We start from the raw sequence: 22,813 nt of genomic DNA on the forward strand, positions 1-22,813 counted from the left end.
CAGGGATCATGCCAGTTTTCTCCCTTTCTGTATGTATAATTTCCTTCTCCAGTCATGAGGAGCAAGGCTGTCCTTGTCCTTGTACATTGACTTAGTGAACGAATCCCCTGTCGCTGCTGTTCCCCTGGCCCGTGTGCATGCCCTCTTCACCCACCTCAGGCTCTGACAACCCCCGCCCCGTGCGTGGACTCCCGATCCCTCCTGGGCTAGCCATTTCCCCGCATGGGACTCCTTCCGCCCTGTGAAGGCTGCTCCTCCCCTCCCCCACATGGATGTCCTCACTCTGGGCCCTGTGGCTCCCTGTCCCCACCCTGCTGCAGGTGCTTCCTTGCTTGGCCCACGTAAAGGCTTTAGGACTGAATGGTTCAGGAGGAAAAGACCAGCCACTGACTTTCCCCTGGAATGGAATCTTGTAAGGTGGAGACCCAGGTCTCCCGTGGCTAGCACGGCACTAGACATAAGTTATCTTCAGCGTGTTGACTAGATGAATTTCAGCTCATGGAACAGAAGTTAGAAGAGACAGAGGGAGATGGAAAGGAACAAATGATCAAATATGAGGCAGCACTTGGCAGAACGAAATAAACAGAACTGCAGTTGGAAGGTTAGTGGATGTTCTCACGATGCTTCTGGAGAAGAGGACGTGGGGGTCGCGGTGCCATAGCCTCAGTGAGCCCCTTGCTGACCAGCAGGTGCTGCTGGTAGCCCCTCACACTGTGACTCGTGACCGCAGACCGGGGAGCAGGCACAGCCCTCTGGCCGCGTGGCTTTCTGCCCCAATGTGGAGACTGTAGTTCGGACAGTAAGACAGATTTCAAAGTAAAGTGTGATAAGAATGATGAGCTTTCTGGGCGCATGGGTGGCTCATTTGGTTGGGCGACTGCCTTCGGCTCGGGTCATGATCCCGGAGTCCTGGGATCAAGTCCCACGTCGGGCTCCCGGCTCAGCGGAGAGCCTGCTTCTTCGAACTCTCCCCTCTCATGCTGTTTCTCTCTCTCTCAAATAAATAAATAAATAAAATCTTTTAAAAAAAAATGATAAGCTTTCTGACCTAGATTAATGGGATGTTAAGCAAAGTCTGTTTTTTTTAGAGGCACTTTGGTACTTTCACGGAGAGCAAGAGCTTAACCCGCTATGGGTCTGCGCTTAAAGTTAAGGGCTTCATGTTCCAGGAAAGAACATATTGTAAGAAACAGTGGGTTCTTTTCAAAAGAGCCAAAGTTGGATTTGCTTTTAGATTTGCTCTGCAGCCCTAAATGCCCGAAGAAGAGGGGACAGTAGCCACAGCCTTTGTGAGAAGCAGGTTGACTCAGGACTCCTGTTATTTAGTCAGGTTGGCATTACGTATGTAGAAATAAAGAAAGGTGTATCTGGGTGGTGCAAGGGCTCAAAAACATACTGCTCTTGGATTCTTAGGGGAAAAGATGGCCTACGACGTAGTCTACTTAGATAACTGGGAAAAGTAAGCTTGAAAAGAAGCCTCAGGCCCACAGCTCTGGAGATGAGTGCAGACACCGCTTGTCCCCTGGGCGTGTGAGCATGTGGAAAGCGGCCAGGCCGGACTGAACACAGGATGAGGATAAAATATGCAGCAGATTTGGAAGACTCAGAAAAACAAAACAAAACAACATATGAAGTGTCTCAGTAATTTTTATGTTGAGTGCATATTGAAACAGTATTTTAGATATATTGAGTTAGATCAAATGTATCGAAATTAATTTCACTTCTTAGTTTTTAACGAAGCTAGTAGAGACTATAGGAAATAAAACCAGTTAAGCAAATAGAATTGAGCATAACCATCACTATGGAACTGAGCGCAGAAGCCCTAAACCAGTTTCTGAAAAATCGGTTTTATGGAAAAAATAACACAATAAGGCTCGGTGGTGCGGCAGAGGGTCAAGGGAGGTAAAATCATGTTAAAATCATTGCCCAAAACTTTTCCCCTTCGCTTTCTTTAAAGTGTCTTTTGACGGCTGAGTTCTTAATTTTAATGTAACTAAAATTTCTCAGTCTTAACTCTTAAGATTAGTGTTTTTTTGTGTCTTAGTTAAGAAATCTGTCTTCTAAGGCCAGAAAGATATTTATTCTTTTTAAATGTTTGAAAATGTTTAAAGCTTTGTTTGGACATTTCTGTCCTTAATCCACCTGGAGTTGATTTTCCGCTGTCCTGTGAGATCGAGGTGCAGTTTTTCTCTGTTATGAATAACCAGTTTTTCCTCCTTTCCATGTTGCTCTGCTGTGTGTGAAAGTGACGTGTGCCCGCAGCGCTTTCTGGATTCTGTGTGCCAGAGGTTAGCAGACTTTTTTTTTTTTTTTTAAAGATTTTATTTATTTATTTGAGACAGAGAGAATGAGAGACAGAGAGCATGAGAGGGAGGAGGGTCAGAGGGAGAAGCAGACTCCCTGCCGAGCAGGGAGCCCAATGCGGGACTCGATCCCGGGACTCCAGGATCATGACCTGAGCCGAAGGCAGTCGCTTAACCAACTGAGCCACCCAGGCACCCTAGCAGACTTTTTCTAGAAAGGGTCAGAAAGACGTATTTTCAGCTGTGAGAGCCATGCATGCTCAGTCACCGGTATTCAGCTTCGAAGAAGCTAGACAACAACCAGATGAACGAGTGTGGCTGGACTCAAGTAAGTTTTTGGGTTTTTTTTTGTGGATACAAAAATGCAGATTTTATAGAACTTCCATGTATCATAAAATATTACCCTTTAAATATTGTTTTCAACTATTTATTTAGTAAAAGCCATTCTGAGCTCATGGGCTGTACAAACGCCTAGGTGGTGGGCCATTCTGTGGTCTGTGGTCTGTCTCACTGGCCCTGCCCGGTTCTGCACTGCTCTGATTAGCTTTATAAACAGGCCTCGTATCGGGTGATTGGGCTATTTTTGGTCCTTTCTGCTTCCGTAGAAATACCGTAGGCAGCTGACTGAGCACCATGGGAAGCCGTCTCGGGAACTAAGTAGGAGTGTTGATGAGCAGGGATCTCTCCATGTGTTCGGTCTTCAGTGCCTCTCAGGAAACGTTTGTGGTTTGTTTCTGTAGTGACTGCGCCCGTTGTTTGTTGGATTTGTGTGTGGGCACTCTAGAGGTTATTCTGGTATTGGAAGTCCCCTGTTTTAAATTTCTTTTCTAGTGGTTGGTGGGTAGGAATGCTGCGGACTTATAACCACTTCTTTGATAAACGGTTGTTTTAAAATATGTGTTGATTCTTCTGTGTTTTCTGTGCCATAGTAGCCTCTGGATACTAACACCCCAGAGAATATAGTGAGATAAAAGTACTGTTGTCACCCCTGTTTGGGGGATCAGGACGCGAAGGGACTCGTCTGGGGCCTCGGGACTGGTGAGCACCAGGGCTGGGATGTGAACGTAGGCGCCTGGCCGAGGCTGTGCTCTTCCCCCTGAGCTGCGTCCTCATTCCTGTTGCCCCAAGTCCCCATGGCCGTGTTCCTCCTGTCCAGGCCTTGTGCTTCCCGTGCTGTTGTCTAATCGCTCCCACGGGGCCTCCAGGATCCCTCTCCCAGAGGCGTAGTAACAGTGATAGTAGGCCACCTTCTTCCTTTCTGATTTTTAATGACAGTTCTTCTAGACTTTACCCTTTTTTTAAAAAAAATTTTATTTTTTGACAGAGAGACACAGCGAGAGAGGGAACACAAGCAGGGGGAGTGGGAGAGGGAGAAGCAGGCTTCCTGCCGAGCAGGGAGCCAGATGCGGGGCTCGATCCCAGGACCCCGGGACCATGACCTGAGCCAAAGGCAGACGCTTAACGACTGAGCCACCCAGGCGCCCCTAGACTTTACCCTTTTCTGATGATACTTATTGTAGCACTTAATAAACAGATTAAGAAAGTTTGATTTTTTTTTTCCCACTATGGGGCTTTATCATGAATGGGTGTTGAATTTTATGAAATGCTTTTTCTCCATTGGGATGATTCCATTATACTTCTTTAATTCACTAAATGACATTTGTAGCTTTTAAGTGGTCGTTTCTGAGATGAAACCAACATTGTTATACTATATTATCTTTTCCATCCACTAGTAGATTCTGTTTGCTAATTAGAATTTTTCCATTTATATTCATGGATGAAATGGACCCGTGATTTTCTTTTCCTCGTACGATCCTTGTCTTGTGTTAGTCCCAAGGTTAAGAGGGAGCTGGGGAGGGTTCTTTCTCTCTTTTCCAGAAGAGATGGTGGACGAGGGAATGGTATGTCTCTTGATAGTTTGTGGGGCTGAGCATGATGTTTCCTCAATGGAAAACCTTTAGGGCACTGCTGTTACTTTTATATTATGGGAGCATTCAGGCTTTCTCTTTCTTCTTGAGTCAGTTTTGGTGGTCAATATCTTTTAAATTTTCAAGTTTCCTGGCAAAAGTTCTTTTTTTTTTTTTTTTAAAGATTTTATTTATTTATTTGAGAGAGAGAGAATGAGAGAGAGCAAGCACATGAGAGGGGGGAGGGTCAGAGGGAGAAGCAGACTCCCTGCCGAGCAGGGAGCCCGATGCGGGACTCGATCCAGGGACTCCAGGATCATGACCTGAGCCGAAGGCAGTCGCTTAACCAACTGAGCCACCCAGGCGCCCCCTGGCAAAAGTTCTTGATAGAATTTTTTTTGTTGATAGAATTCTTTAAACGTGCTTTATTTGTAGTTTAGTTTTGTTCTGTTTTTATTAATAGTACTGCTAATTTGTCCTTTTTCTTCTTTTTTTGAAGCAGTGTTTTCAGAAGTTTGTTAGCCTTTTTAAACCATCAGCTTTTGGCTTCATTGGTCTTCTCTTTTGTATCTTTGTTCTTTTCACTGATTTCTCCTGTTTTCTTCATTTCCTTCCTCTACTCTTTTTGTGTTTATTGTTGTCCTTTTAATTTCTTAAGTTGGACCCTCACATTACTGGTGTTTATTTAGCATTTTTTTAACCTTAATATAAACTTGTTTTGTGATTATAAGTTACCGTGTTTTTTAAGTCAGGATTTATTCATCACCTGCCACACACTGGGCACTGTTCCAGGACTCTGATCAGAAATGGATGTGCAAAGTTATCAAACATTATCTTCTTGGCAGCTGTTGAGATTACTGTATATTAATAGAACTCCTAATGCTGAGCAATTCTTAACGTTCCTAAAGTAACCTTTGCTTGCTCATGGTCTATTATTTATCCAATGCAAAACCATATTCAATTTACTAATATTTTACTTATTTATTTATAAGATTTATTTATTTTTTAGCAATATATACACCCATTGTGGGGCTCGAACTTGCAACCCCGAGACCAAGAATTATATGCTCTTCTGACTGAGCCAGCCAGGCGCCCCAACTTACTAATCTTTGAAAATAGAAGTCCATAGTCATCTGATACTGTCCTGGAGTTTTCATGCACATCTGTGCTGTTGTTGTTAGGTGTTAGAATCAAGATTATGTTAGTTTTATATACTTAATTCTTATAAAAATACTTCCTGTGCCCTAGAACAGTTGAAGTTAGAGGAGTGATCTGGTTCATGGAAGTTGTGGAGCCTTGGGGCTGCATGCCCTTCCCTCCCTCTTGGAAGAAGTTGGTCCTCTCTGGGGGCTTGTCTTCCCAGGACTGCTGGTCAGAAGCAAGAGCTTACTTGCTATTCGATGGTGGCTTGAGATCCCGGTAGCTCGGAGCCCACATGGTTCCATGGTCAACTGTTGCTGATTCGTCCCAGGTTCCTTCCCTCTTGCCTGCAGGGCACATGGGTCTGAGGCCTGGAGCCCTGGGAGGGTCCTTCTCCAGCATGCTCTCCTGTGATTCCTTGTGCTGTCCCCATCCCATCCTCACCCCGGAAGTCCTGGGATGATTGAGTCCAGCTGCCCCATGGACATTGAGTCCAGCAGGATCCCAGACTCGTGCAGTTTGTTTCTTCCCCAATTACTCTTTGGTTGTCTGTGGGAAGTAGGGAGAGCAGGTGTTTGTACAGAATTATGGGCCTGTTTTCCTATAGGCCAGGTCTCTTCCTGCCCTTGTTTATGCTGATAGTCCAAAGTTATCTGGAGGCGGGCTGCCGGTCTCTTAGGCCTGGTGGACCGTAGTAGGACCCATCAGAGAAAACTCCCATTTTGCTTAGTCAGAGATTCTTCTGTCACCACAAGTCCCTGCTCACATACCACCTCTTCAGAGACCCCTCCCCACCTCCAGCCAGCTTCGTTAGTCCTCCACCCCATCGCCCACCAGGCTCCGACCCTACTTCATTTTCTTCCTGGCCTCAACCACTCACTGAAATTGTCTGTGTGTTTTTGGATTGACTTTTCGACAGCTGGAGGAGCAAGGCATGGTGAGCACAAGCTTAGCGAAAGCTCCTCCCCATATCTACATCAACAGGTCAGAGCACCGTCTGCAACATATCATTGCCATCTTGGCCTCACTACTTGCAAAGGGTATTTGGGATCTGACTGTCCTCATTTGAATTTTCCTCTGCTCTTCCAGTCTTTGGACTCACGCCTTCTATTCATCTTTAATTCTGTGGAATGTATTTTCTGTGGAAGACCTCTGATATCCTGACTTCTATTACAGGTTTGAGCATCTTTTCTTCAGTTCACATGCCAACCAGAAAGTGGGTTTCATGTTGCCCAGAAACTGCCTTGTAGGATTAATGGTAAATTTGGGTGTGATTATTTTGTCTGGTATTTTTATTTTATTTATTTATATATTTTTAAAGAATTTTAATTTATTTATTTGACAGCACAAGCAGGTGGAATAGCAGGCTCCCTGCTGAGCAAGAAGCCAGATGTGGGGGGGCGCCTGGGTGGCTCAGTCGGTTCAGCGACTGCCTTCGGCTCGGGTCATGATCCCAGGGTCCTGGGATTGAGCTCCACATCAGGCTCCCTGCTCTGCGGGAGGCCTGCTTCTCCCTCTCCCACTCCCCTGCTTGTGTTCCCTCTTTCGCTGTGTCTCTGTCAAATAAATAAATAAAATCTTTAAAAAAAAAATTAAGGGGCACCTGGGTGGCTCAGTCGTTAAGTGTCTGCCTTCTGCTCGGGTCATGGTCCCAGGGTCCTGGGATTGAGCCTCGCATCAGGTTCCCTGCTCAGTGGGAGGCCTGCTTCTCCCTCTCCCACTCCCCCTGCTTGTGTTCCCTCTCTTGCTGTGTTTGTCTCTGTCAAATAAATAAAATCTTTTAAAAAAAAAAAAAAGCCTGACATGGGGCTTGATCCCAGGACCCCGGAATCATGACCTGAGCCAAAGGCAGTCGCTTAACCAACTGAGCCGCCCAGGGGCCTTTAAAGTATATTTTAAAACTTAGATTCTTTTGTTGTCACTGCCTATAGCATGGAAAATGTTATAAAATGTAAAGCAGGTGAACTTTAGAATCTTACGTCCTTTGAAAGGTGCTTGAAGGTGCATCTGCTTAGAGCTGCTGGTGCGTTAGAACCATCCAGAGAGTTTTTATTAAATACTGGTGCCTGGCTCCTTCTCAGACCCAGTAGATCCATCTTTGGGCAGGGTCCTGGCCTTGGTAGCTTAAAAAGTTCCCTAGGTGATTCTGATGCACAGCCAGGAATCAGAAGTTGCCACAGAACTTCTGGTCTGGATGGTTGCTGACCCTGGAGGAGCAGGGTGGGGAGCTGCCTACCCTGTCCTTCGGTTTCTGTGCACAAGGGCTGGTCCTATTAACCCCTTGGAAGACCTGGAGTCTTAATGCATGGGGAGGAAAGAGCCTGTGCCCACCTCGGTCCCTGGGTGGTAGGAGCGTCCCCTTGGACCTGGCTCATTTGAGCTGGAAGCTGCAGAGTTGAGGCAGATCTTGAGGCGTCTTCCCGACCAGTAGGAAATGTGCACTGCTGCCTTGCCCAGTGGCCCGGATGTGGGCCAGTTACGCTTCTTCCTCTTGCTCCCAGGAATGGACAGGGGGCCTGGACAGATCCCTCGCTGACCCATCTGCCCCGGTTGCTGTGTCAGCAGCAGGGATGAGGCCAGTCGCTCCCTGAGCGCACCCCCTGACCTCATGGCGCTTCGCTCCCCAGGTAGCAGCACAGTGGGAGGGATGCCTGCAAGTGCCTGGTGATCTTTGAGCCCCTGAAACCTGCGTGACAAGTACACAGTTGTAAAGAGACCAGGGGAACGCCCGATGGGATGGAAGTGCAATAAAGGCGTCAGTGACTTGGGCTTGGGCTGCACATGGATGTGTGGTTGATGCTTCAGTGGGAATTGCTGCAGTGGGCCCGTGATTTCAACTCTGGCCCGTGCTTGATTCCGTTTTCCCAGTCTGTTGGTCTTCCGAGGGCACCCCGGAGTCAGCTGTCCTGTTCGCAAAATGCCACTGGTTTTCTTGCCACCACGTCAGCACTCAGGAGGGTGCGCGGTATCTCGGGGTTCTGTTTGCCTGGAGCTTCGAGGTCAGGACAGCGGGAGTCCAGACGCGCTCTTCCTCCCCCAGGCGGTATTTGCGTGATGTGTGCAGGTGCGCTGATGCTGGGCGCTGACCGTTTCCAGTGCTCATGTTCTCTTGACAAGTTGACCCTCATCAGCAAATAATGACAGGACCTTTCTTGTCTCTTATCACAGTTTTTGGCTAAAAGTCTATTTTGCCTGGTATAATGTGTGTAGCCACCGCTGCTCTCTTTTGGTTTCCGTGTGCATTGAATATCTTTTTCCATCCCTTTGAGCCAGTTTGTGTGTCTGTAAAGCGAAAATGAGTCTTGTCAGAAGCATACGACTGGGTCTCGCTTTTTTATCCTTTCAGCAGCTCTGCCTTTTGACTGGAGGTCCGAATCCACTTGTATTTAGAGTAATTACTGATAGGTAAGGACTTGCTCATTCTATCGTACTGTTTTCTCCTCTTGCCCTGCCCTTTGTGATAATGATTTTCCCCAGCCGTCTGCTCTGATTCCCTTCTCTCTGTCTTTTGGGAATCGACTGTGGGTTTTTGCTTTGTTGTTACCATGAGGCTCACATAAAACGTCTTATAGGTAAAGGTCTGGTTCACACTGGTAACAAGTTAACTTCAGAAGCTCTGCCCTTTTACTCCCTTAAATGTTTTTGATGTCAGAGTTTACCTCTTTATGTTGTGTGCATTAACAAACTATTGTGGCGGTTATCTTAAGTCCTCTGTCCTTTCACCTTTGTACAGAGTTGAGTGGCTTACGGCCCTCCCTCCTCCCGGGGGGTGGGGGGACGCCAACTCAGATGGTGCTCCCCTCTGCCACTGTGTTCCCTGACCGCACCTGCACCCCTGCCCCATCCGCGCCTTTCACTGCAGCATGCGGACTCCCCTCGGGGTTTTCTGGGAGGCAGGTCGCTGCTGGCCGACTCCTCCTCAGCGCCGTTCGCCCGGGAGCGGCTTTACCTCGCCTTCTTTCTGAAGGCCAGCTTTGCTGGGTCGTGTTCTCCTGGGCACTTGGTTTCCCTCAGCCTTCGAGTGCATCGTCCCGCCCCCTCCTGGCCAGAAATCCGCTGCGGTCTTACGGGGTTCCTTGGGACGTGCAAGCTCTTCTCCTGCTGCCTTGAAGATTCTCTCTTTGCCTGTGATTATCTTTTTTTTTTTTTAATATTTTATTTATTTACTTGAGAGAGAGCAAGTGTAAGAGAAAGAGAGAGAGGGATAGAAAGCACTGAGGGAGAGGGAGAAGCAGACTCCCCACTAAAGCAGGGAGCCCGATGCGGGGCTCGATCCCAGACCTCTGAGATCATGACCTGAGCTGAAGGCAGACGCTTAACCGCCTGAGCCACCCAGTCGTCCCTATTTGCCTGTGATTTTCCAGTTCTGTTCTAACGTGTCTGAACGGGGTCTCCCGAAGTTGAGTTTGTTTGGTGAACTTTGTGAACATCATGAACTTGGATACCCAGACTCTCCCCAGACTTGGGACGTGTTCAGCTGTTATTTCTTTAAATAAGCTTTCTGCCTCTTCTCCCCCTCTCCTCCGTCCAGCTCCAGTAAGTCACCGATTGCTTCATTTGATGGTATCCCTCAGATCACCTGGGTTTTCTTTACCCCCTTCACTCTTGTTTTTTTGTTTGGTTTTCCTTGGGCTGGATAACTTGGAGGTCTGTTCTGGAACTCACACATTCTTTCTTCCCGATCCATTGTGCTGTCGGTGCTCTCCGTTGTGTTGTTCATTTTGTTCATAGTATCTTCAGCTCCAGAATTTGTTTGGTTCTTCTTTATGATTTCTGTCTCTCTGTTAAACTACTTATTTTTTTTCATGTATGATTTCCCCAATTTATTGGGTTGTCTTTCTGTGTTTTCTTGTAGCTCATTGAGCTTCCTTAAAACACCTGTTCTGAGTTCCTCACCAGGTAAACGTGTAGATCTCCATGTTTGGGGGGTCAGTTACTGGAAGGTTACCGAGATATTTTGGTGGTGCCAATGTTTCCCTGATTGTCATGTTCCTTGGAGTCTTGCGTTGCTGTGTTCGCCTTGAAGTACCAGTGACCTCGTCCATCTTTACTCCCTGACTTCGGGAGACACGTAACCTTCTGTCAGCCCTGCTGGGATTCTGAAGCTTTTCAGACCTTCTGTGGACATACCTGCCCTGAGTTTCTTGCTCCCTCTTGGGGCAGAATGCTTAAGCTTGTGTGCCTTCTCTCAATCCTGCAGCACCCCAAGGTGGGTGCTGACAGCCCTCCTTTTGCTTTTCCAAGGGCTGAGCTGAAGCTCTTGTTTGTGGTCTCTCCCTGGCCTGCAGATTCAGGCTGGCTTTGTTCATGTGCTCACTGGCTAGCTGTCAAAGCTTGCTCTTGCCGCCATCACACAGGGAGCCAGCCCCAGGTGGGAGTGCGTGTGGGTGAGGCGTGCTGAGCGCTGGGGGTACTGTGGGCCGGCAGGGGTAGGGATCCATGGGCAAGATGTCCCTAGCAGCTGGTGGGTGGACTTCTTGATGGGGTCTTCAGTGCAGTAGGACCTGAGTCCCTTTGATGTCCTCCAAGAGTCCTGTCTGCCTCTCTCCCAGCTGCTCCCTGCCCCTGAGTCCTACGGCTCAAGACACCGTAGTCTGAAGAGGGCGGCGAGAAAGATGTAGGTCTCTTCGGCAGCATCCTGCACAGCTGGGGAGGCCAGGGGCTCCCCCACATGCTATCACTTAGCCCCGTAGGAGAAATCACGAGCTGAGGTCTCTCTTGGCCCTGCACTGTGCCCCCTTGGAGAGGTGATGGGGATACAGTCAGACTGTTCTCTTGCCCTCGTCAGTGCGTCCAAGCTCGTCGCTCCAGTGGTGTGCTGGAACTTCCCTGGACGCCTGGGCCTGTGAACAGGCTCTCTCAGCCGTGGTGGTTGTCTCAGACGGTTCTCCGGGACCTCCTGGAGTCTGGCCCGCCCTGTCTGCGGGTTCTAGCCTGCCAGCTGCCCCACGGAGGGACCTCCGCCTCCTCACGCTCTGAGCGGAGCCAGGAGGTTGTCCCCACACAGCGAGTGAGGGTTGGGGTGGGCTGGCCCCTGTCCTTCTCAGACCCTCAGATGCGGCCTGGAAATAGCAGCCCCCGATGGTTTGCTCTGTTTTGTGGTTGTTTCCTAGCTGGGTTCCTGTTTTCCTCTTCTGGCCGGAATCTACTTAGTATATTTTAAAAGAATTATAGAACTTTAAAAATCTGTAGCTAGAATGGGTTTTAGAGATTTAAAGAAAGAGAAGAACCCAAAGTTCATGGTTAGGAACTAAAGCACATATTTTATTATATAATTAATAGTAAACTGGAATATATCCTAGGAGCGAAGATCTACCTCTGTTAGATAAGTATGGTTCTGTTTCCGTGAATAGTCTCTGCTTCCTGCTCATCTTGCCGCCGCATCCAGGCAGGAGGCAGCCTTCTCAGCTAAAAACAAACCGAGCTCAGTGGTTGCGGCCCCCTCTAAACAGGGCTTACTTCTCTTCTCGTTAACCAAGAAACTGTTCTTGAACCAAATAAAGTCACTGGTAGGTGTGTTTTCTCTTAAGGATAAATGGCGAATGTAGAATTCAATTTCCCTTATGACTAGAAACGTGCAGTGACGAGGATGGGGGGAGCGCGTGTCTGCACGGGGCCGTCTACATCCTGGCAGCACGGGGGGCTGCGCAGGGGTGAGGCTGTCAAACAGTCCTGTCCGGGGTGGCAGGGGGCTGCAGCCAGCGCAGAGACAAGTGAGGTGCGAAGTTCTCCTCCTCCTGAGGAGGGGACAGGATCACCGTCATTCCAAGAGGACAGCAGTCCCCCAGGGGAACTGATCCCCAGAGGGCCAACTGTTCGAAACAAATGTGTGTGAAGCCCAGTGTCAACACAGATAGACAAAGTCAGTATTTTTCCTACGTGTCAGCAATAGCCCATTGAAAATAATGCGCATAACGTTCCCCTTCAGAACTGGAAACAAAAACATAACTTACAGAGCCATGCATTTAACAAGAAATTTATAGCAACTATTTTGAGAAGCCACAGAATTTTACCAAGAAATATAAAAGGCCTGGAAAAAGTCGAGAGAGTGTTTCTGGATGGGAAGCTCAATATGATAGAGATGTTATTTCCCTCAGCTTAGTTTATAAATTTAATGGAATTCCAGTAAATATTCAGTGGATGTTTTGGAGCTTGGCAAGGAATATTCTAAAGTTCCTCTGAGAGAATAAATATATGAGAATAGCCTCACATAAAAATGTTTGAAAGGACCGTTTTAGGCCAGTACAATCGTATTCCTGACTTACTTCCGTGACTTTAAGTCGAGGAAAGGTCGTTGTGGCTGGGAATTTGAGTTCTGCGTTTCCCTGTTGCCTGCCGGCTTTGTTAGTGTCCATCCGACTCACTCTCTGTGTGATCAAAGGTGGTCTTTAAACTATTTCCGATTCTCGGGGCAGTCCGAAAGGCCGATGTGAAGAGATGTCTTTTCTGCGCTGCACTGCCCTTTGGCTACCGCTTCAGTCACCTGCCGCCTCCCTCGAACTCCCAGCCCCCCGTCCGGAGACACTCCTGTCTGTGCAAGGAGCTAACATGCAGTGATCTTTCACCCTGTACCACGTGCTCGGAGGTGCCTGGCATGCGTTTTTCCTCCCGTGGAAGCCTGCCAGGCAGTTCTTAGCTGTGTGGACGGTCATCACAGCAGCTACGGCTTCTGCAGGACTCCTTATGACGAAGCAGTTGTAAACATCACCCTTCTGCACGGTAATTAATTAGATAAGTACCATCCCTGTGTCCTAGGTTCGGAAACGGAGGCACGGAGTTACTTTGTCTGATGTAGCCCGTCAGTGGCAGAGGTGGGACGTCTCCCCAGGTCCGGGTGTCTGGGTGGCCCTGCCCGGGCACATGGCCCTCGTACTGCGTCCCTTCGTAGACGTGCGCTCCAGCTGCATCCTGCTCGCACCTCCGCCCTGGTCTGTAGGCGCTGCAGGGAGCCCGTCTCTCACCGGGAAGGTTTCGTGTCACAGTTAACTACCTGCAGCTGTCAGATTGTGGCGATGCCGGAGGAGTGGTGTTCTTGTATTTTATGCATAGAAATAAAACATTGGTTCGTGAAAACTATTTGATGTCGCTTGGTACAACCATTTTGGAAAACCGTTTGACGCTGGGTCACAGAGTTGGAGACTTAGACAGCCTTTGGCCCACGGTGCCACTTCTCATTGCGTATCCCGGAGAATCCTGCGCCCGCGTGTACTGGGACAGAGAGGTTATTCACGGTTGTGCCGCCTGTTTCTAGCTATTGTTACCTACGACTTAGCTGTTCAGAGTACTCACGTTTCGTAAACAGTTGTTGTAATAGCCCCAGACCAAAAATAACCCGTACGTCCAGCAGTAGAGTGGGTAAATAACTCATGGTGTATTCCCGTAACGAAGTACCTCCCATTCAGCAGTGCAGATGAGTGGTGTACGTGCGCTTGAGCAGAAGGGGCAGACGCACATGGACGTGCGCCATGTGGTTCTGTCCATGCCGAACGAGTGGGTCAGGCACGCAGGCTCGGCACTTGCGCACACGGAGGGCAGCGTGGCGGTGGCCTTGGGCTTTCGGGACCCTGGCTGAGTTTGCTTTCTTGACCCAGGCGAAGGCTGCCTGAGTCACTTTATCATTTTGTTACACCACACATTTATGTTTTCTGTGCCTTTCTGTGTGTGCGCAAAAAGGTTAATGTACTTGATGACACACGGTTTTATTTTACTGTGCGTTTAAGGGATCTGGTTTGACCCACTTGAGAGATGCATGTTTGGTTTACAGAATTGGGTGATCGAATATTTCTGGATGAGCAAGACACTCAGAATAGTTACTCTGTCAGTCTCTGTGTTTCTCCTGTAACTTGGATGCTGGCATTCCTCGGTTTATGAAGAAAATGAACTTTTGGCAGGCTGTATGTAAATCAGTTCCTGAGGTCATGGGAGAGAATGTTATTTAAAGCAAATACTTTGATTTTGTATGCCCTCCCCCCACCCTGCATTAATCAGGCCTTTGTTTATTGGGTTTGCTCAATGTAGGGTAGAGTGCTGCTCAGCAGTGTTGGTGACCCCTCGGATCCAGCGACCGGGGGGAGGGCAGCATGCAGATGCCACGGCCCTCCGCTTGTATGCTGAAGTCTGCTTCGGAGGAACTTCCGGCGGGGACAGAGGGTCAGGCTTCTAAGGCATTATCTTAAAAATAGTACTTTCTTATGAAGCACTGCGATTGAACTTTAAGGAAACAAACTTTTTAGTTCAGAGTTTTTATTTAAATGACTTAGAATAAATCACTGTCAACTTAAAAATCACCATAAACACAAATGCTCACATTTCTGGGGACAAGTATGTGTGTGGTAAATGCAAATCATATTAAGTCCCAGAAGTAAGTAACTGTTGACCTGAAAAGTCTTGGAAAATCACTTTTTCTAAAGCACATGTGTGAAGCGGCCAGCCTAACGCTGGAACACTTTGTCGGAGGCCTTCTTGCAGAAAGCAGCTGAGTAAGTAGCCTGCAGCCTGCTCGAGACGCAAGGCCCCGCAGGTAGGAGGCAGGAGGCCCCGGGCCGGTGGCGGTGTGTCCCTGTGAGCCGCACTCTGCCGCCACCCCTGTGTGTCCCCCATGGGGAGGGGGGGCCGTGGCCAGGGCACCGCAGCTGGTTGTGCCCGGAGCCGAATCCCAGGTCTTCCAGGAAGGAGTTTTGAGATCGAATTTCACGGGAGTGGGTCATCTATGTTTATGAAGTGGAGATGGGGTTGAGGAAGGGGTGTTTTTGGTGGCAGAACCTTTCTGTCTGTCGGAAGCTGGACATAACAGCTTCTAGTTGGTGCTGACACTGCACAAAGGCATTTTTCGGAATGCACCGGAGTCGTCCGAACACGCCTGGCCTGGAGTGTCTTGTCGCGGACGAGTCCGCTGGTGGTAAAGGAGCGGTGTCGCCGCCCCGCAGGAGGAGCGCGCCTGCTCCCTCCTGCCCGGCCCGCGGTTTGGCTCTGCGTGTCCGAGAAATTTATGGTAATGGCTAACGTTTATTGAGGGTTTACTATGTGCGAGGCACCGAGCTGCTTATTTCATATTATCCCATTTAATCTCACCTGCAGGATAAATATTATGATTTCCATTTTATTGTGATGAAACCGAGGTACAGAGAGGTCAGGTCAGGCTCCCAGGGCCATAAAGTTAGGAGGTGGCGAAGCCGGATTGGCACCAGCTTCGCGCCTGCCGAGCACATGTTCCAGACCCCTCGCCCCGTTTCCCCAGTGTCCTCCTGCATTCTAGGTTGTTGTAGGTCCTACAGTTTCATTATTTTTTGCTCTTCTGTTTCCAGAAATTAAGCGTATTTCATATGACTCATTCCTGGGTGGTGAATATAGTAGTAGATTCTCATATTTTACTATACGTATTAGAAGTCTATAAAACAAGGGTTTGTAATGGTTATGTTTGCCTGAAAATTTGCTGATACAGCTCTGTGAGCCTATTGCCAGAGAGGTGTGCTTTTAAAGCAAACAATCACTGACTTAGCCACTCCACCCTGCCATGTTCATTTAAGTGAAAGGGTTTTTTTTGTTTGTTTTTGTTTTAAAACACCAGAATTTTCGTGCTTTGTGGCAGTGTGCTTTAAGCAGTAATGAAAGTCTCTCCTGACTGTCATAACCCCAGCCCAAATGCATTTTGCTTTGAATTCTTAATCCCTTAAAAATAAAGTTATAAATGTAAGGTTAGTGTTCCCGATTCTGCTTGGTGCTGTGATACAGAACGATGAGGGAGTTTGACAAGGTGACCTAGGATAGAAGGGAGCTGGGCCACATAGCTCCTCTGTGTCTTGGTCTACCTTGTAACTCACCAGTTCTCTTGGACTTTTGCATGTTTCTGCCTCCCATCCTAAGTTCCGGATCCTGAACAGTTCTGTATCAGACTCAACACAATGCCAAATGCATAGGAACTACTTAATAAACATTGTGAATGGGTTTTAGTAGAATTGCATTTATTTATTTTTTAAAGGTTTATTTATTAGAGAGCACAAGTGTGGGGGTGGGAGGGGCAGAGGGAGAGAGAGAACCTCAAGCAGACTCCCTCTGAGCACGGAGCCGGATGCAGGACTCGATCCCACAACTCCGAGATCATGACCCGAGCTGAAATCCACAGTCGGGTGCTCAATCGAATGAGCCAACCAGGTGGCCCCTGAATGGGTTTTAGAATTTTAAATTGTTCAGCTAAGTTAACAAGAGATTCACTGATCTGTGTAAAGACAACACTTTTTTTTCTTGAGAAGTAGTTTTTTATTGTCTGGAATTCATTTTAGTCATTTAGCATTTTATTTTAAAGGCATTTGTATGGCCACTAACTCTTCTTCAGCTAAACTTATTTTGAGATAACTTTAGATTCACATGTGGCTGCGAGAAATGATGGAGATTTCCCTTGTCCTCCATTTTCCCCACCGGTAACATCTCGTAAAAGCCCCAGTACAGCATCAGCCCAGAATACTGACCTTGATGCAGTCGAGAAACACAACAGTGCCGTCCCTACAAGGGTCCTTCTTCTTGCCCTTTACAGCTACGCCTCCTCCCTCCCTCCCACCTCACCCCTCCTTAACCCGTGGCAACCACTAACTGTTCTCTGTTTTTATAATATTGTCATTTCAAGAATGTTCTGCAAATGGCATCATAGAGCATGTCTTTAGAGATTGGCTGATTTCATTCAGCATAACTGTCTGGAGATGCATCCAGGTGGTCGCGTGACTCAGCACTTCATTCCTTTTTATTGCCGAGCAGCTTCCAGGGTGTAAGTGTAGCACACAGTTCATTTAACTATTTACCTGCTGAAGGGCATCTGGGTTGTTTCCAATTTGGGGCTGCTCTGAATACAGCTTCTGTAAACATCCATGCACAGACTCCGTGTGAATGTGCCTTTTCATTCCCCTGGGATAAGTGTCCAGGAGTAGAGTTGCTAGGTCAGATGCTAGTTGCATGTTAGTTTTTGAAGAAATTGCCAAACTATTTTCCACAGGCGCTGTACTGTCTTACACGCCTACGAGCCGTGTAAAAGTAATCAAGTTTCTCTGCATGCTCACCAGCATGTGGCGTTGGCACTATTTTTTTTTTTTTTTTAAGCCATCCTGGTAGTGATCTCATTGTGGCTTTAATTTGAATTGCCCTGATAAAATGATTTTGAACATCTTTTCATGTGTTCATTGGCCATTGTGTATCCTCTTTGATGGATTGTTTGTGTCTTTTGCTCATGTCTAATGGGAGTGTTTGCTTTTTGCTGTTGAGTTTTGAGAGTTTATATATTTTAGATACTAGTCCTTTGTCAGATACATGGTTTGAAAATATGTACTCTCACTCTCTAATTTATCTTTCAACCTCTCAACAGGGTCTTTTCCACAACAAAAGCTTTTAGTCGTGATAGAGTCTACTTTATAAGTTTTTTCTTTAACGAATCATGCTTTTTGGTAACAGTGTGAGAACTCTTTGCTTGGCCTTAAATTCCAAAGATTTTCTCCCAGGTTTTTTCCTAAAAGTTTTATAGTTTTACATTTTATATTTAGGTCAATGATCCATTTTGAATTAATTTTTGTGTAAGATAGGAGACTTAGGTCAAGATCCCTTTTTTCTCCTGTGGATATCCAATTGTTCCAGTGCCACACGTTGAAAGATTCTATTTCCTTCATTGAATTGTTTTTACACCTTTGGCAAAAATCAGTTGGGCAGGGGCACCTGGGTGGCTTAGTTGGTTAAGCAGCTGACTTCGGCTCAGGTCATGATCTTGGGGTCCTGAAATCGAGCCCCATGTCGGGCTCCCTACTCAGGGGGGGTTGTCTGATTGTCCCTCTCCTTCTCCCTCTGCCCCACACTCTGCTCATGCTGTCTCTCAAATAAATAAAAATCTTTTAAAAAAATCAGTTGGGTATATTTGTGAGGGTCTTTTTCTGGATTTTTCATTCTGTTCCATTGGTCTGTGTATGTCTGTCCTGCCACTACCACACAGTCTTGATTACTGTAACTATATAGTAAGTCCTGAAATTGGATAGACTGATTCCTCCCTCTTTATTCTTTTCTAAAAAAATGTTTTAGCTATTCTAGTTCCTTTGCCTTCCGTATAAATTTTAGGATAATCTTGTCTATATTTCCAAAAAATTTGGTTGGGATTTTGATAGGAATTTTGTTAAACTTGTACATCAATTTGGGAGAATTGGCATCTTTACAATATTTGAATCTTGCAGTTGGGGAACATGGTATGTCTCTCCATTTATTTAGGTCTACTTTGATTTCTTTCATCCACATTATGTAATTTTCAGTACACAAGTTCTATACGTATTTTGTTATATTTACACCTAGGTATTTCTCTCTTTTGTTTACATATACAATTGTAAATGACACTGTTTTTAATTTCAGTGTCCATGTGTTGACAGTATGTAGAAATATAATTGATTTTTATATGTTTATCTTGTATCCTGCAACCTTGATGAACTCTTATTAGTTTATGAATTTTACCTTTCATTTCTACTCCTGTTTATTTAACAGTTTCTGTATGCCAGGCATCACATTAAGGCTTTCCATATGCTTGCCAAAGCCCAGTAGCTAGTGGAGCTAGAATCTTGACAGGTAGATTATTTCCTCACTTCATTTGTTCGTTTGATAAATGTCTAAGGAGAACCTATGTGGGCCACGGTGGATCCAGACACAGGGTTCCTACCCTCCTGGAGCCTACAGTCTGAACCTGACGTTAGAAGTAACACAGATGGTTGTGAACTTAATAAAACAAGTTAATTATAATTTAATTAACAGCATTCGACTCATACTGTAAGTGGCTAAAGCAGTGACACCTTAACCAGCCTCATGGAGTGGGAGCCTCCAGGGAGGGCCTCCTAAACGATGTCCATTTACTAGGAAAGGTTTTCCAGGAAGCCAAACGACTCATTGCTTCTTATCAACTTACATCAATTTTTGAAATTCAGAGAGGTCTGTGATAAAAGCTCATGTGAAGAGAATTCCTGGCCAAAAGTGAATGAAGTTCTCAGTTGCCTCTTTCTCCTTATCGCACCCCTCCGGCCCCCTTGCCAGTGGTTCCCGCCGAGGGCACCAGGCCTCCTCGCCCTCCAGACCAGCCAGCTCCGTCCAGCTCTTCCTATTCAGCGGGCCCTCTGCCCGGCTTGGTGTTGTCCACCATGTCCTCCTTTGCGAACCTCCCGTCCCTTCACTCTCACATCACTCTGGAGGGTTTCTTTCCCCCTTTTGCAGGTGAGATGGGTTGCAGAGTCCTTTGAGATGGAAAGGAGGTCCATTCAAGGAGTGAGATGCAGGGTCAGGGCCCCTTTCAGCCAGTCTGTCTGGGAAAATCATCAGTGTCCCTCAGCTTTGGTAACAGTAACTACAATAAGTTTCTGGTCAGTTGGGAAATAGATCTTACTGTATAGAAATGTGCCTCTCCGACAGCCTTCCAGGTAAAGACCCCTCTACCTCTGAGAAGGGAAGGGATGGACCGTCACTGGGCACCGTGTACGTTCCCGCACAGTGCTTGGCACCTCGGGGCTGCTGCTGGCCCGAGCCAGTTCTGTCCCCACTCCCATGTCTTTACCCCCTCAGGAAGTCCCGGTCCTGCCTTAGGGCTGAGGATGCTTCCTTCTCTTCCCGTTTTCCCCACTGACTGTAGGAGAAATCGCTTGTCTTTGAGTCAGCGTGGAAGAAGGAGAAGGACATCGTTTCCAAGGAGATCGAGAAGTTACGTGTGTCCATCCAGACCCTGTGCAAGAGCGCGCTCCCCCTGGGGAAGATCATGGACTACATCCAGGAGGACGTGGACGCCATGCAGAACGAGCTGCAGCTGTGGCACAGCGAGAACAAGCAGCACAGGGAGGCCCTGCAGCAGGAGCAGAGGTGGGCGGGGCCGGGGCGGGGGCTCTGCAGAAGGAGCAGAGGGGCCGGGGCGGGGGCTCTGCAGCAGGAGCAGAGGTGGGCGGGGGCGGGGCGGGGGGGGGGGGGGGGGGGGGGTGGGGGGGCGGGGCCGGGGGGTGCTCTGCAGAAGGAGGAGAGGTGGGCGTGGGCGTGGACGGGGGCGCAGGGAGCCCAGCGGGGACACCTCCCCAAAGGAAATGTTTTCCTTCCTCAGTCGTCCGCACAGGGCACGTCTTTGCATCAGTTAGGAAAGATTTGGAGTTAATGTTCACGCAAGTAGATACAGGCAGTAAACAATACGGGGAACTTTGTTTTATGTGTCTTATCAAAATCCCCAAAGTTTGGTAACTGTACTTGAAAGTATTTTAATTTTTTACTCTGAAAAGAAATAAATGCTGATGAGCCCATTTTGAAATTGCTACTGTAAAGGAAATATAATAACCACTAAAAAGAGATTTACTTCAGGGAAATGATTGATGTTCTTTGTTTATAATCAGGGAATCTGGAATGCATGAAACTATCAGTTGTTAAGGGTTTGTCAGAAAACGACGTGAGCGGACAGGGTGCTCGGTCTGTAAGCCCAATGGGAAAACACTGTGTGATAATGAAGCTGCTATCTTATTAGCCTGCTTACTCCCAAAACGTCCCTTAAAAGTGTAAGTGTCCAGCAGAAGAGGAGTTAGGAAATCGCCATGAACTTTCTGGGGCCAAGCCCAGCACGGTGATTTGTTGGCACTTCCTACAGTTGATTTAAGGTACTGAAAAGTAGCACCCAGATGGTTCTTCCTTACAGAACCTGAGTTTGCTTTGTGGCAGGATGGTTGGAAACTGTCACTCTTCTTCGTTTTTTTTGTTTGTTTTGTTTTTTATATAGAGTCTTTTTAAAAATATTTATTAGAGCGCCCATGAGTAGGGGGAGCGGCAGGCAGAGGCAGAGGGAGAAGCAGGCTCCCCGCCGAGCAGGGAGCCCAATGTGGGGCTCGATCCCAGGACCCTGGGATCATGACCTGAGCCGAAGGCAGACGCTTAATGACTGAGCCACCCAGGCGCCCCATCACTCTTCTTTGTATTTATTTTGTATTTATATGCTTAAAAAAACTAAAGAAAAGGCCAGTTTGACCTCTGCTTTCCCAAATACGTTCTAGATTTTTCCTGGCAGGTAACCCAGCACTGAAAGGCCTCACACCTCGAACTCGTGAGTTGGAGGAGCCTGGGTGGAGCGCCCTGGCAGCTGGAGGAGCCTCCCTGAGGAAGGTGGGGGGCATGTCGGGCTGCTGGGCCCGTGGCCCTTGTTGGTGGCCACGCTGCTCGCCTCCCTGCCGTCCGAGGGCTCTGCGACATATGATGTGGGGCTTTAGGAATAGTGGGCTCCTTTGTGTGATTGCATGTTTGGCTTCACTTTTGGCTGTGGGGCGGTAAATAACGTTTTTCCCAGGTGTGAGGTCCTTGTCCCTTTATATCATTATCCGAGTATGTTTATATTTTTACCCTTTTTCTTTGGATGCTGTGAATAACTTGCTTTTGTCTTCTTTATTTGTTTCAATCAAGAAGCAAATCTAGGGGCGCCTGGGTGGCTCAGTCATTAAGCGTCTGCCTTCGGCTCAGGTCCTGATCCCAGGGTCCTGGGATCGAGCCCCGCATCGGGCTCCCTGCTCGGCGGGAAGCCTGCTTCTCCCTCTCCCGCTCCCTCTGCTTGTGTTCCCTCTCTCGCTGTCTCTCTCCGACTGTCAAATAAATAAATAAAATCTTTTTAAAAAAAAGCAGCAGCAGCAGCAAATGTAAGCTGAGGCTGGTGCTCACAAGGCCCCGTGTTGTGTCCCGCCAGCATCACGGATTGTGCGGTGGAGCCCTTGAAGGCCGAGCTGGCCGAGCTGGAGCAGCTGATCAAGGACCAGCAGGACAAGATCTGTGCTGTCAAGGCCAACATCCTGAAGAACGAAGAGAAGATTCAGAAAATGGTGTACAGTATCAACCTGAGTTCGAGAAGGTGAAAGCTCACACGTTTCCAAAGCTGGAAGTCCTCCTCAGTCTGAAAATAAAAAGGAAGATAGAACGTCACTATTCTCTAAGTTCAGTTTCCTAAGAAAATGAAGTTCTCCGTGTCCTCTGTCCGAAGTGCAGAGCTTTGAAAGTGCAGGCACGTCTGTGTGTAGAGGGGCCGGGTTCTCTCCCCTTCCTCCAGCGGGAGCATTGCCTGCCGTGCAGCGTGTTCTCTGCGTCTTGAGGCGGCCTGTCCTGCTCAGGTCTGTGCCAGAATTCGCTAGCAGGCACGTGCAGGTGGCACGCAAGGGATGCGACACCCTCGGTTTCAGGTTTTAGGTCTGGTGACGGGACCCTGAGGGGAGCAGAGTGAAGGATGGCTCCCTTCTGATGGGCACTTACAAACAGAATGGGGCCTGAATATGAGTCTGCTCTATTTTGAGTTCATTTCCCCTCCGAAAGGGTTCATTTCAGTCTGTATCTTGATAAGGTTCACCTGAGGTTTTTTTTTTTTAAAGCTCTTTGCAACTGTGTATATCTCTGTCATTTTCTCATTGGTCCCTACGGCCTCTTGCTTGTGTTTGCAGCCTTAAAGTTCATAAATTGAAGGAG

General features: G+C 47.6%; 1 protein-coding gene across 2 annotated transcripts in view; it reads left to right on the plus strand.

Annotated features, from left to right (window-relative positions):
* TRAF3IP1 (TRAF3 interacting protein 1) overlaps positions 1-22,553 on the plus strand; it is a 62,262-nt gene extending 39,709 nt beyond the window's left edge. For both annotated transcript variants that reach the window (XM_044913462.1, XM_021678978.1), the window contains 2 exons: positions 19,980-20,203; positions 22,047-22,553. In XM_044913462.1, coding sequence (XP_044769397.1) covers positions 19,980-20,203; positions 22,047-22,212 — 390 coding nt within the window. In that variant the 3' untranslated portion in view covers positions 22,213-22,553. The remainder of the gene's footprint in view (positions 1-19,979; positions 20,204-22,046) is intronic.
* Positions 22,554-22,813: the final 260 nt, after the last annotated feature.

Source organism: Neomonachus schauinslandi, chromosome 3 (assembly GCF_002201575.2).
Source record: "Neomonachus schauinslandi chromosome 3, ASM220157v2, whole genome shotgun sequence".
Taxonomy (NCBI): Eukaryota; Metazoa; Chordata; class Mammalia; order Carnivora; family Phocidae; genus Neomonachus; species Neomonachus schauinslandi.